The 15,176-nt window shown below is 42.9% G+C and overlaps 1 protein-coding gene and 1 long non-coding RNA gene across 2 annotated transcripts; one reads left to right on the top strand and one right to left on the bottom strand.

Annotated features, from left to right (window-relative positions):
* Positions 1 to 768: 768 nt before the first annotated feature.
* pou4f3 (POU class 4 homeobox 3) lies at positions 769 to 2,243 on the top strand (the record flags this gene model as incomplete). The annotated part of the gene is made up of 2 exons (XM_084564156.1): positions 769 to 891; positions 1,302 to 2,243. The coding sequence occupies 2 exons, from the start codon at positions 769 to 771 to the stop codon at positions 2,241 to 2,243; spliced, it is 1,065 nt and encodes a 354-aa protein (XP_084420282.1).
* A 10,457-nt stretch (positions 2,244 to 12,700) lies between these two features.
* Positions 12,701 to 15,056, bottom strand: LOC311502695. Its single transcript, XR_014699554.1, has 3 exons — positions 15,021 to 15,056; positions 14,725 to 14,823; positions 12,701 to 14,557 (listed from the first exon to the last, which is right to left on the bottom strand). It is a non-coding gene; the product is annotated as an uncharacterized lncRNA (long non-coding RNA).
* Positions 15,057 to 15,176: the final 120 nt, after the last annotated feature.

The raw sequence follows: 15,176 nt of genomic DNA, 5'->3' as shown, positions 1-15,176 counted from the left end.
GTTTTAACCAGGCGGGCCACATGAGAAGTCTGAGGATGGGCGTCCACGTGGCAGGAGACCGGGGACTGGGCCGTCAGGTCGGCCGGTCGCCACGGTGATCCGGCCTGAAGCATGCAGGACACACTGCTGTTCTCCACTGAAAAGCTGCTCTGCTGCTGTCCATGGTGCTGAAACCACTGGCGCAGTTTACATTAGCACTTTAGGTGTCAACCAGTCCCTCACTGCTCACATTAGGACATGTTGAATGATAAGGTTTAGATGAGGTGTGTGTTATCCTGCAGGAAACTACTTTAGAAGATTAAATAGGACTTATTTGTTTTTGACAGAATGGATTAGGCCTGGGACAAAAAAAAAAAAATAAAGCCACATAGCATGCACAAGATGACCAAAACTAAATAGAAGATAAGGAAATATACTCTAGAGTAATAATGTTCCAATAAATAAATAAATAAATAAATAGCCTTTTAACACTTTTAAGAATACTGCAGAAATTGTGCATGACAATCCACGCTTGCGCACAAAGGCCACTTGTTTTGCCACTTGTAAGTTGAGCGGAGGAGCGGGTGGGAGGGAAGGAGGAGGAGGAGGGAGAAGCTGAAAGAGGAGGAGGAGGAGGGGAGGAAGAGGGAGAGAGGGAAGCCGGGAGGCGCTGCCGAGGTTAACAGCTCAGTCTGGTGACGGAGAGCAAAGGAGCTCCTCTGCAGCTGCTGTCCGCCACCCGGCTTTCATGTCAGGGGCCACACTGGTTGCGAGGTGCTCGCAGGGAGGATGATGATGACCATGAACGGCAAGCAGCATTTCTCCATGCACCCGGCCCTGCACGAGCCCAAGTATCCCGGCCTGCACTCAGGCTCGGAGGGCATGCGCAGAGTCTGTCTGCCCGCCCCACAGGTACGTTCAGGTCAGGGGGGGAGAGAGAGGGAGAGAACGGCTGGAGGATTCTGGGCGAGAGGAGGGGGAAAGAAAAAATATATATCACACTGGAAATGTCTGTAAAGTTGATTTGACAGGACTTTGTTCTATCCGCTATCTCCCTCTCTCTCTCTCTCTCTCTCTCCCCTCTTTCTCTCTTCTGTCTGTGTCCCCCCCTCTCCCCCTCCCAACCCCCCCTCCTCCCCCCTCTCATCCACATGTCTATTCAAGCAATGCTCTTGCTTTCATATTAATTTTTATGACCTGCGCTTTGAGGAGGGTTCTCTCCTCTCCTCAGAGCTGCTTGCCTTTGGAAAATGTTTTTTAGATCCTGAGAGCTGCTTGACAGAATTCCCCACTGACTCCAGTATGCGCACTCTTGCTTGCAGCTGCAGGGCAATATATTCGGAGGCTTTGATGAGAGCCTGCTGGCACGGGCAGAGGCTCTGGCGGCTGCTGACAGCATTGTCTCTCACGGCAAGAGTCACCCGTTCAAACCAGACGTGACTTACCATACCATGAGCAGTGTCCCCTGCACTTCAGCCTCCTCTTCTTCCTCCACCGCCGTGCCCATCTCCCACGTTCCTTCCACCATCGCCTCCCACCACCACCATCACCACCACCACCTCGGACAAACCCTGGAGGCCGGGGACCTCCTGGACCACCTCTCCACCAGCCTGGCCGTGTCCGGGATGGGTGCTCCAGAGCCTCCAGGGATGACCACGGCCGCGCACCACCACCAGCACCCTCACCACCACCTGCAGACCATGGGCCAGCTGCACCAGGCGATGGCCAACATGGCCCACCCTCACTCCCTGTCGATGCACGGCGGCATGGCGTGCGTCAATGACGTGGAGTCGGATCCCAGGGAGCTCGAAGCCTTCGCGGAGCGGTTTAAACAGAGGAGGATCAAACTCGGGGTGACCCAAGCGGACGTCGGGTCAGCGCTGGCGAACCTCAAGATCCCCGGTGTGGGCTCCCTGAGCCAGAGCACCATCTGCAGGTTCGAGTCCCTCACCTTGTCCCACAACAACATGATAGCGCTCAAGCCGGTTCTCCAGGCCTGGCTGGAGGAAGCCGAGGCTGCGCACCGGGAGAAAAGCAGCAAGCCGGACCTTTTCAACGGGAACGAGAGGAAAAGAAAGCGCACCTCCATCGCCGCGCCAGAGAAGCGCTCTTTGGAGGCTTACTTCGCCATCCAGCCCCGGCCCTCCTCGGAAAAAATTGCGGCCATCGCCGAGAAACTGGACCTGAAAAAGAACGTGGTTCGAGTGTGGTTTTGCAACCAGCGGCAAAAACAGAAACGAATGAAATACTCTGCGGTGCACTGACTTTCACACATCATGAATAAAATAGCCTACTACATTTTTGATCGAGTGATTAATAATAGCCTAAGTAGCCTAACTAACAGGGATTTATCAACAGATCTTCACGTCTCATCTGGGATCGTCTCCAAAAAGATTCCAGTTGTGTTTTTTTTTTTTTTTTTCACTCTTCATTGTTGCACTTTTTCGTTTGGGTCATATTGGACTTTTAAATGTGTTGTTGATCTGTGAAGGAAGGGGATTTTGATGTTGTCTTGCACACACACTGTATGGACGTTCAGTGAATTCACCCTGACAATTTGTCACATTCAGGGATATTAAGTCTTTTTTTTTTAAAAAAAAACGATAATGTGGAGTTTAAAGGCGACATTCATGTGTTGTTTAACTGTCAGTGGTGTTAACCTGATGGCGTGCGAAGGCGGAAGAGAATTTGGTTTTGTGAAGAAGAAACATTTTTTTTTTTTTTTGGACTGAGACCAGAGTTTGTCCTCCGCGTCCCTGGCTCGTGTGCAGAAGTACACCTACATCATCTGTGTTCACCTGTTTATTTTATTTTAAATTCCTATGCGGGGTCTTTAGTGGAGTCCAAGGATGTGACACTCACTTTTTAAAACACAATTTTGAAAACGGAATCTGCGCTCAACCGTGAGCTGTGTAATTAGCCATTTACGCACAAAAGCTCGCACAAAATGTGACACTCTGAGTCTGTTTATCTTTAATTATTTAAAAAAAAAAAAAAAAAAAAAAAAGGAAATGGCACCGTCTTCTTATACGAGGCACACCCGTGTGGCTTTGGCTGCTGCTATATTTTAGTATTTTGATGTGAACATGTTTTGGAGCTGTATATATTTATTATATAGCCCAGCTGTATACAGTATATAAGGCCTACATCACCTATTAAGTATTTATTTTTTGTTTCTTCACTATTGATTTCACTTGAAAAAAAAAAAATGTGTGAAGTTTAAACTTAATAAATTATTGTTTATTTTCTAAAAGCGACTTTATTTTTGTGCTTCATTAAATTGTGCTATTTTAATCTTGGCGCAAGGCTTAGAAATGATGAGCTTAAATTCCTTGACTAAAATAAAAATATCAAAGGACGATAAAAAAAATAAATAAAATAAAATCTTCGTAAACTGTTTTTATGGGAACTCGAACGTCTGTTTTATTCATAAATCCCCAGACCTCTGCTGGGATTAAATATGTATCGTCGTTGTATGATACAGGCGCAGAAAAACGAAGGGCCTCCGTGTTTTCTTTATTTTTTATTTTTTCGCGGGGATTGTCACACCGCCGAGCGCAAAATGTGTGTCCTCCACACGCCGCTAATGGTCCCTTTCTCACTAATTACTGCAGGTTTAATTATGGATGCCTTCATGTCACCGGGTTATGTCGTGCATGAGGTTTGAAATTATTAAGTAATGACGATGCAATATTAATTATACAGCCTATTGGTATAAAACGAAGTAATGTGGAGGAGTTGGGAGCAGAAGTCTGACTCTGGAGACTCTGGGGAGATTCTGGATGCACCACAGGTTGACCCAGGGAAGACGGAAACTAAAGTATGATATTTTTTTTCCTCTCCCTCTCTCTTTCGTTCTCTGTTATTTGGCCAAGTAAGTATTTTATATTTGCTATTTCATGTTATATATGTTATTTACCTTATTTAAATGTATTCCGTGTATACGCGTAAAAGCGCACAACTTTACGCATTGAAAATCCCAACCAAATTCTTTCCTTCTCCTTATTATTATTATAATATAAATGTCTTTCCACATATTTATGTTGGTTTAAATTGACCCGAGGCCCAGTTCTATTTTCTTGCTGCTAATTTCACTCCAAATTCCTAATTTTTCCATTATCCGCTCACACCGACTGGCACTTTCTCACAATAAAACACTGCTACAAATAAATGAACGAATTAATAAAAATTAAAATAATAATAATAAAAAAAGCTTCCGCCTGAATCAGTCAACATGACCTGCGGTTGTGTGATTTTTCCCTGCGAGACTCTCGGGCCGGTTGTTTCGAGCCATCGCAGCGCGTTCAAAACTTTGCACATAAGCGGAAACGTTTGTGGCTCTTAATTAATATTCTCTTTGAAGATGAGAGGTGATTAATCCTGCTCTGTAATTTATGTTAAACAGGCCGAAGGCATGATAAAATAAAATAAAAATGTTAATTGTTACTGTGACATATTTTAGTTCATTCGTCATTAAAAATATCATTAATATCTCTAATAATAATAATAATAAAAGTCCCTGCGCTGAGTGAGGCGTTCCTCAGGTATGTGAGGTCAAAAAGGAGCCTCTCAGTGTGAATAATTGATCTTTCTAATACCAGTATTGATATCATAACGCCCAGCTATGTGGTAAGTTGAGCTGAAGGCTGGTGAGCATCAGCAGCATGTGGCAATTGAGGGCACCTCAATTATTCAGCGGCAGCTCAAAGGTATATTGCATTTTCTCATGCAATAACCGAGGTGTGTGTGTGTGTGTTTGGGTCCAATTTAGATGAGAACTTGTTCAGAATCCGGCTGCAGCTGAGTCAGAGTAAAGCGGATGCAGGCTAGAGAAAGATCAAACTGAGAAGACAGTGAAGAAAAAGCAAAGAGAGAGAGAGAGAGAGAGAGAGAGAGTTCCCAAGAAGAAGGAGAGTTTGAGTGAAACAGAGAATGTGTGTGTTTGCTTCAGATGTTTTCATGCAGTGTAGACCATTTCTGACAGAATGAGGATGAGAGCTCAGTTTAATTGCATGCACACAAACACACACACACACGCTTTCTCTTCCTCTCTGTTTAACACACACATACATGGTGGCTGTCATCCATGGGAGCAGACTGAGGGAATGTGAGGGGAAGGGATAGGGGTAGGAGTGGTGGTGTTGGGGGAGGAGGAGGAGGAGGGGAGGTAGCCAAGACACCCCAAACTCAATAATTCATCCGATGCCAGTAGCAACAAATGAGAATGTGACCAGAGCGGAGGGAGACAGCTACCTCTGTGCTCTCTATTAGTCACCTCCTATTATCATCAGAAGCCAAGCCGGCGAGGGACCAACCTACGCGACTGGGCTCGCACACGCACACACACATACCTGTGTGCATCACAGGCGTGGACACACATGAGCACACACACAATGAGATTGTGTTACTCTCCAGAAACCTGAGGCCCAGGTGACGAAGGTCTCTTAAAGGCGGAGCAGTGTCTCTACTACAGTGTGAGAGTCCACCTCGCAAACTAAACCAGGAAATAGAGATAGTGTTTTTAAGTTCCTCAAAGTTAAAGAAGAGACGTTTTTACTTGTTGCTTTACAAATTAAGACATTAAAAGCATTAAATGGGCATTTAACACACAACATAAGCTCAATCTAAAGTTGCCAATAAGCTCCTCCTCGGCCAGCTCCAAGCACCAACAGTTATCTACCTGTACTGATATACAATTAAGAATGCAGAGTCTATCTTTAGCAACAAGAAGGGACAGTAAGTCCTGCAACAGGTGATCTGACACCCACAGGTTCCTGACAGCACCATCCCGGAGACAGCCTAGGGTTAAATGAGGAGACAGACGACTGAGACAACCTAAGTCCCCAGTAGAAGTGCGGAAAGTTCTCAAAGAAAGAGTTGGTAGAAGGAGTAACCAGACATTTGCCTTTTCTTTTTTTTTTTTTAACCCAGTAGCCTTTCTGTATTTCTTTTTATTTTTTTTATTGCACTTTGCATAAACTTAACTGACGAATAAAATCTGAATATATATAATATATGTATGTAAATGTCTCCTTTTTCATTCTGCCTGACAGTGTATCACTGCAAATTGAATGGTTTTGAAAGTCTGATCTGTGCGATACGGCCTAAATTAACATATTTACTGACATTCAGTGAGAATAAAAAATAATAATAACACGTCGTAAGCAAATTTAAAAAGGAATGATGAAAAGAAATCATTTTGTGAGCCCTGGCACTCTGTGAAAACGTAAAACACTGCCCCGTGCCGCTTTTACTTGCTTTTCATTTACACTGTTTGACTTTAAACCACGTATTCATTAAGGCTGTGAAATATTTATAACCCTCCTTCACTGAAAATACTGTAATTAATTTGCTCTTGCATCGGCTCTGCAGAGAGACCAGGGAGCTTCTGTGAGGGAGAAACATCTAGAGTCTGCGCTTGAGGTCGAGCTGTCTGCAGAACACCACACCGCGCAACACGCAGAGACAGAGATGTTGAGATGAGCACAGGACTTCAGCACGCATCAACACCACCGTGATGATTTTATTTACTCCGAGTGTTCAGTTCTAATTCCAAAAATACCAAATAAGATCGTGGAAGAGAAAGGACAAAGGAGGAGGGGGTGGGTGGGTGGGGGGGCGTATATTAGAGACACTCACAGAAACTCACTCGTATGCACTTGCTTAATTCATTCAGCGGGTCTGAAGAAGAGTATTATACACTCCATTCATTATTCAAGTCCTCTCCATTATCAAAGTGCCCAGAGAAATAAGACTAACCCAGCCAGAAATAACTCAGTGTGGCGTGATTTTTCTTTTTTTTTTTTTTGTCTACAGAGCACTTAGCTGGTCAGGTGAAGGCCTGCACACAAACTCAGATTAGACTCCATGAAGGTATAATCACCGTTCAGTCTGTGAAACATCGCCATCCTCTCCAGGAAACCGTGGCTGTGGAGTCTGTGGATATGGAAGAGGGGGGGGAAATGAACTGTTAGAGGCAAGAAAGAAAAAAATGAGACGGGAGACACACGTTAATGACATGATGAGAACGGCTGAAGGAAGTGATGAAGAAATGAGAATGAGTTGATGGTGTGGCACATGAGGCAAAAGAAGAAGAGAGAGAGCACAGGAAGAGTTAAGAGAGAGGAAGGAAAAGGAAGAAAGAAAGAATCTCATGGCTGACATGTTGTGTTCGTTGTTCTATTGTACTTCTGTTGTGTTATTTATTGTATTTTATTGTGAAGCACTTTGGAAACCTTGTGTTTATTTAAATTGTGCTATATAAATAAAATTGGATTGGATTGGATTGGATGTCTGTTAGAGCTAAGAAAGAAAACAAAGAAAGAAAACAAGAAAGGAAGGAAGCAAAAGAAAGCAAGAAAAGAAGCAAGGAAACAAGGAAGCAAGAAAGGAATGAAGGAAGGAAGCACGCAAAGAAAGAAAGAAAGAAAGAAAGAAAGAAAGAAAGAAAGAAAGAAAGAAAGAAAGGAAGGATGGAAGGGAGGGAGGAAGCAAGAAAGAAAGACAGAAAGAAAGGAAGGACACAAGAAATAAAGAAAGAAAGGAATGAAGGGAGGAAGCAAGGAAGCAAGAAAGAAAGACAGAAAGAATAAAAAATGAAGAAGGAAGGAAGGAAGGAAGGGAGGGAGGGAGGAAGGAAGGAAGGAGGGAAGGAAGGGAGGGAGGGAGGAAGCAAGAAAGCAAAAAAGAAAGACAGACAGAAAGAAAGCAAGCAAGAAAGAAAGAAATGAAGAGCGGAAGCAAGGAAGAAAGAACACAAAAGAAAGCAAGAAAAAAGAAAGAAAGAACGAAAGAAAGAAAGAAAAAAGAAAGAAAGGAAGCAAAAGAAAGCAAGCAAGAAAGAAAGAAATGAAGCGAGGAAGCAAGGAAGCAAGAAAGAAAGATGGAAAGAAAGAAAGCAAAAGAAAGCAAGCAAGAAAGAATGCAAATGAAAAGAAGAAAGAAAGAACACAAAAGAAAGCAAGCAAAAAGAAACAGGAAAGAAAGAAAGAACAAACGAAAGTACGAAAGTACGAAAGAAAGAAAGAAAGAAAAAAAAGAAAGAAAGAAAGAAAGAAAGAAAGAAAGAAAGAACGTCTGTCTTTTTATCCTGACTGTCTGGATTTAGTTCCTCTCTTGTTGATCTTGTCAAGGTGAGTGCATCCCTACCGCCTCAGACAGTCCAGCACTAAGCCCGTGTGACAGCAGGAGCACCCTGAGGACCCACTACCAGAGGACAGGAGGAGGCAGGAGGAGGCAGCAGGAGGCAGCAGGAGGCAGCAGGAGGCAGGAGGAGGCAAGAGGAGGCAAGAGGAGGCAAGAGGAGGCAACACCATCCTGCAGAGGAGAGACATCATCCAACCCAAAGTCTTCAAGGCCTGTTAATGAGCTCCTCTCCACTCCAGCTACAAACTGTAACTCTGACACCACAAGCCTCAGTAAAGGAGGAAATTATAACCTATGAAGTCATTAAAAATAAAGATTTACAGACAGCGGTGATAAAAACAAAACAAAAAACAAACATAATCTTTTCTGTTGACCAGTTCCACAGACACAGTCAACCTTGAAATACCTGTGTTGAATCATTAATAATGAATACAATCCTGCCAACTAATATAAAATGTGTCTTATAAAGTCAAACTGTTGGACAGAATCATATCTGTTGATATAACTGCGCCTTCTGTCTTGAGGGTGAAAAACACGTAATCAGGGACGTGAAAAGAGCGTTGACATGCCCCGTCCCCCCAGATACAGTACGCTGACGGGGTGGGAGGGGAGGGGGCACATGGGTTAAACAACAATGGCGGTGCCACTGCTGATGTGCCATCTTCCCCTCTCTCTCTCGCTCTCTCTCTCCACGGGGCCGCGCCTTTGAAGACAGACATGAAAACCGAGCCAGGCCACGGTGGGGCCCCCCGAAGGAGGTCCCCTGGCAGATGCAGCCACCCGCCCTCCCCCTCTGTCTGCTCCCACTGGCCCCAGGCCCTGAAGACAGCCCCGAGGCTAATCGACCAGGAACACAATAAAGCAGCAGCAGCAGCAGCAGCAGCAGAGGGAGCAGCAGCAGCAGCAGCAGCAGCAACAGCAGCAGCACTGTGAGTGAACACAGGAAGAGGAAGAACAGAAGGACATTTATCAATCAGCTCTAAATACAAGTACTGATCAACAATCAGGCTTTTTACACGAGAAAGATCTGACGCAGGAAGTTCTTTGAATGAATATCAGCAAGAAAAACAAAGCTGGTGTGATACTGGTTGAATAACAGGTCAGGTTATTTTGCCTTGGGGTGATTAAAGCTCATTTGCATACAGAACCAGAAAGCGTTCCCATGTGGAGATTTAATGCGTAGACTAACGGCAGGCAAACAGACCTAAAACAAATCAGATTTTATCGCGAGTTAAGGCAAAAACTACAGCGGTATTTTTTGTATTTTTTACAAAACATCTGCGTCTGTTGCCAAAATGGCGCAGTGCTCTCTGAGCCCGTATCAGAAAATGATGTGAAAGTGACATTTTAGTGTCTTTCCACCAGAACAGCAGGTGTTCAGGAGACTGATGCTGTCACGCAGGTGACGCCGCCCCGACCTCTGTGACGTCAGGTTCCAAAACGAGCACTGCAGTTGCCACTAATCGCCACTGGCGCCGCCAAAGAGACAGAAACGGAGACGTCGTCAACTGCAACTATAAAGTAATACATACACTGCTGCCCATAAAGTTGGAATAAAATATGTTTATTTTATTTTATTTTTTTACCTCTTCACATGAAATGATTGTGACAATACGATTTATTTAAATAGTATTAAAAAGAGGAATTATCCCAACTTTATGAGCAACAGTGTATAATCACAAATTTTTTTATTTTTTTTTTATTTTTATTTTTTTTATGAATAACAATTAAGTTGCTAACAAAGTAGATAATTTAGGGTTTACCGAACAAAATCAGTTGATGATAGAGGACATTCAATTTCAAAGGTCAAAAAACAAGATAAATAAATAAAATGCAAGTGTGATACACATACTTACATTTGAATCGAGTACAGTAAATACAGTATACAGTAAATTGAAGTGGATATATTTATATCTATCTTTCTACCTTATTTTCTACCTAATTGCTAGGTCAAAAAAATAGGCATAAGACATTTCAAACCTGGCAATACACTCTGGCAAAAACTGAAAAAACTGGTCCACCCCAAAGACAAAACACCCTGGCAGAAACAGAGCTGGTTAGTCTGTGCTGTTCAGTGCAGGGAGGAATGCACAGAATTGTGCACTGGCATTAGCGGCAAGTATCTAGACGTTAATGGAAATTAGATGCACCAGTTTCTGATGGGCTACACCCACAGTTTCCTATTTAAACTTCAACTACTCGCATGAGTGGTGAAACGTCTTCTCAAAAAAACTGTACGAGTAAAGCTGCCTTTCTTTAACGCTTTCTGGATATATCATGACCTGGATGACTGAGAGCCTTCACAGACACTGAGCGTAAGACAGTTAAAAGAAAAATAAAACAAAATCATTTGTATTGCCACTTTGGTTTTCAAAAGTGACAATACAAATTCATACATTAAAGCTGAAAAAGTTCAGGCTTGATGCTTTTTTATTTTACGTCTTTACGTCAGAAATAAAATGTGGTTTTCACAGCAGACTTTTTATATGAAGGGGGAAGCTTTTTGAATTTAGATGTGGTATCACTGCTGAAAGAAACTTATATGAAGCCATTTCATTTTTTTTTTCAGACAGATGTGATCTTTTTATCTTATTTAAATAAGTTTGTTGACTCTCCTGAACACACAGTGAACAAGTATTTATCAGCAATAGCAGAAGACATCTAAGTACATTTACTTATGTGCAGTTTTGATGTGTTGTGTGGAATGTGATGCAAACATTAACATATGAGGCATAATAAAGGATTTGAACTCTATTTCGTTTTTGCATTGTGAGTAAGCAGGAGTACTTTTACCTCACTACATTCCCACTTACACTTTATCAAAGCCTCTGAACACTTCTCTCATCACTCTATATCTGTTTAAGGCTCTACAAGAAAATGATCAAGAGTGCGAGACACACCAAGCACTCAGAGGTGAGGGTTTATTTGCCTTTTAAACTCCTTCCAGAGCAAAACACGGGAGAGAAGATCACACAAAGTATCGGGAATATTCCACCAGCCCTATAAAAAGCACCGTTGAAAAGGAGAGTGATTCTCTTTATTAAGTAATGAGCGAGTCACGGTTCAGTAGCGCACACACAGTCACACAGAGACCCAGCCACCACCAAGAGCAAAGCCTCCCCCACAGCTCTCACATTGCATCAAGTCACTGAGTGACGGGTACATTGTCCAAGGCAAGGGGGAAAAGAGTGGTGAAACATGTTTCTCTCTGAGAGGGAACCGGCTCCCCACAGCCGGGCAGAACATTTACACAGATGTATTTCTGGGGCGCCCCGATTAGTTGAGTGCAGCCCTGGAAAAGAGGTTTCTTCAGAAGTTGCTGGTGGGCTGAATGATTTACACGATCATTAATATTTGAGCGATCATTTGAACTTCTAAACGCTCCTGCACTGCCATTTGAAGACCCACCGTGCCTTCTGCACACGTATAAATAACAAATACTTTAATCGCCCTTCCCCTTGGTCCGACTGAGAAGAAGATAAACTCAATAAACTGATTTGCCTAAATTCATTTTTCATTGTATGGTAGTGTAATCTTTCTTAAAACATATATTGTATATTATTCAGGGACACGCGGTACGTGAAAGGGAACCGAACTAAGTCCTGCAACAACCTCAAGCGCTGACACAAGAAGTAAATAACACCGACCATCTTGTGACAATTCAATGTTCTGCTGGGAAACTTTTGGAGGTGGCATTCATTGGTGTGGACGTTACTTAGACATGCAGCACCCACCTAGACCAGACCAGGCCTCCAAATTCACTAGATCCCAAACTGATCAAGTATCTGTGGGATGATCCACAGAGGCCCCTCCCCTCAACCCATAGGACCCAAAGGCCCCCCCACTAACAACATTCTGTTGCCAGACACCACAGGACATCCTCAGAAGGCCCATGTCCATTCTCTGATGAGTCACAACTGTTTTAGAGGCACAAGGGAAACCTACACAATATTAGGAAGGTGGTCACAATGTTATGCCTGATCTGTGTATTTTACCTAAGAACATTCACCATATAAACTAAAATACCAAGACGGTGTTAAACTAAAAACAAGGCCCCTGCGAGGTTAGGATGCATGTAAGACCGACAATTACGTGAGAGAGAGAATGCAGTACATGCGGATGAATTTATTGGAAGCTTATCAGTGAAGCTCAAAGTTTGTTTTCCTGAATACCGAGAATGATGCGGGTTTGAAGCAAAACAGTGATAACAGTGTAATCGACAGGACCTTTATCTGAAGACCGCATATGTCTCAGACATAAGTTAAGATCAAACTTTAAATTGACTTCCTGTATTTTATTCATACAGCATCGTATGTATGGAAGCGGCTGATGACGTATGACAGATATGAAAGATACAATGCCTGGCCAAAAAAAATAAATAATATTAATATTTCGTTGGACCATCTTTAGCTTTGATTACAGCATGCATTCGCTGTAGCATTGTTTCGATAAGCTTTTGCAATGTCACAAGGATTATTTCCATCCAGTGCATTAATTTTTCACCAAGATCTTGTATTGATGATGGGAGAGTCTGACCACTGAACAAAGCCTTCTCCAGCACATCCTAAAGATTCTCAATGGGGTTAAGGTCTGGACTCTGTGGTGGCCAATCCATGTGTGAAAATGATGTCTCATGCTCCCTGAACCATTTTTTGACAATTTGAGCCCCATGAATCCTGGCATTGTCATCTTAGAATATGCAGAAAATCCAATGATGGAATAACCTGGTCATTCAGTATATTCAGGTAGTCAGCTGACCTCATTCTTTGGACACATAATGTTGCTGAACCTAGACCTGAGCAACTGCAGCAACCCCAGATCATAGCGCTGCCCCCACAGGCTTGTACAGTAGGCACTAGACATGATGGGTGCATCACTTCATCTGCCTCTCTTCTTACCCTGATGCACCCATCACTCTGGAACAGGGTAAATCTGGACTCATCAGACCACATGACCTTCTTCCATTGTTTCAGAGTACAATCTTTATGCTCCCTAGCAAACTGAAGCCTTTTTTTCTGGTTAGTCTCACTGATTAGTGGTTTTCTTAAGGCTACACAGCTGTTCAGTCCCAATCCCTTGAGTTCCATTCGCATTGTACGTGTAGAAATGCTGCACATGCGTAGTCATGTACAGCATTCCTGCACAGCAACACAGAAAGACACGGTGGAAACTGAGTCTGTGTCGAATGCATAAGGTCATGAGGCTTCAGTCAATAGCAGAAGCTCTGCATGCGTGGCTTTGTCTCTGAGGACGAGCGCCATCTCTAAGCTGCCTAATGCGGAAACGGAAGAAGGCCCACTGTTTAAGGGGGAAACCAGGAAGTGATGGTAGAAAAGTCGTACCAGAAAGATCAAAGAACAGTGCTGACTGGCATGGACTTTCCCCAACAGCTGCCAGACCTCACTGACGTACGCTGAACGCGTGTGAGGTTCATGTGAAGGCTGAGAGAGTCAAACCATTCGTGGCATCTAGGCTAAAATCGAAGCGCATCTTCCGATCTATCGGTTTTTCATATATGTCGTTACGCTGACATGCAAAATGCAAAATTCCATAAACTCAAAGAAACATCTGCGTCATTTTTTTTTTTTTTTTAAATGCTTTTATTTTGCAATCTGCAATGCTTTTTATGGAGTGAACACAAACAATGCATTACAATCCATCTTCAGATCAACCGATGTCTGCTGGAGCCGTTGGTGTATGAGCGACTGCAAATGCTCAATGCTACGAATATAAAAGTTAAAAAATATGGGCCAGTCATCACACAAACGAAAAGAAAACAGGAGTGTTTAACAGAATAAGAATTCTGTCCTCCTGCGTTCATAACCTCACATCAGCTGATAAAAGTAAACACGAACATCCGTCTGTTAATGCTAATTAATCACATCTCACAAAGCATTTCCATACAACCTCCATCCTTTCCAATATATTAAAATACTGTTAAAGTTATTAACTTAGGTTAAATACAATAAAATAAAAAATAAATACACAGGTGTAGGTGTTGCAGTCAGATCTAGGTCGCAACACTGGAAAGCTGATGCGCACGTCTAACATGAAATAAAAGGAAGTGATAACTGTAATAAGTGTGTGACTTGAACACAACCCAAGTAAACTAAGTGTACTAAATAAAAACAATCAACAGCATGAAGAAAGAAAGAAAAGAAAAAAAAAAAACACAGCGGACCCAACTTTAAGATGAAATAAAAATAAACTGTAGCATGATTCACTCAATCTCAAATCCCCACTGCCCACCTTTCTCATTAGGGACCCGTCAACTAAACACCTCAAACGTCTCACTGGTCACACATGTGGGAGAGAATCAGGCTGACTTGAAGTTCACCCTCCTACAGCATTTGCGGAGATTGTCCAGCAAATCTGGAAGTGGCTTTGTGACGCCTGAGTTCTTCACCCCCTTCAGTACCTCTGGGCAGTTTATCTGAAAATAAAACAAGTGGATTCAGTGCTTTCTCCTTCAGTAACGTTCTTCAGCTGCTGCAACTGCATTTGTCCATCCATATAAAGACACTCTAGGTTAATCAACTGTCCTCTACAAAGATCTTGATCTTCTCTTTTGGTAAACATAACAGCAGAAGCAATTCTTACGCTTGAGTTTCTGATGTAGCTCTCCAGGTTTCGCACAATCTTGTGGTCGGCCCATTTCGCATGCTTCAGGATTTGATGCACTTTGCAGAAGAACGCATCCTGTGTGGAACATAAGGAACAATAAAGCAGCGTTTTAGAAGGAACCCAGGGAGCAAAGGGACCATCGATATTTTAACATCGGCGCGTCTTCAGTTACAGAAAGCAGAAGAAAGACCATCACAAATGTAATTCACTAAAATAGCAGGGCCACTTTCTATCTGCAGCTGGAAGGAAAACATTTTACAAAGATGTCTTACCCCACATCCAGCATCAACCAGATGCTGCACATCCTCCGGAAAGAAGTTCTGCAGCAAGCAACAGAAACATTAGATGATTAGTCGGAGCACTCTTTCTTCCCACATGTAAAGTTTAAGATAATGCACATATAAACAGTTGCAAAAGTATTAAGAACC

This window comes from Chelon labrosus (genome assembly GCF_963514085.1).
Source record: "Chelon labrosus genome assembly, chromosome: 17".
Classification (NCBI taxonomy): domain Eukaryota; kingdom Metazoa; phylum Chordata; class Actinopteri; order Mugiliformes; family Mugilidae; genus Chelon; species Chelon labrosus.
Note: the sequence above shows the minus strand (reverse complement) of the source record. Positions and strands in the feature narration are given on the sequence as shown.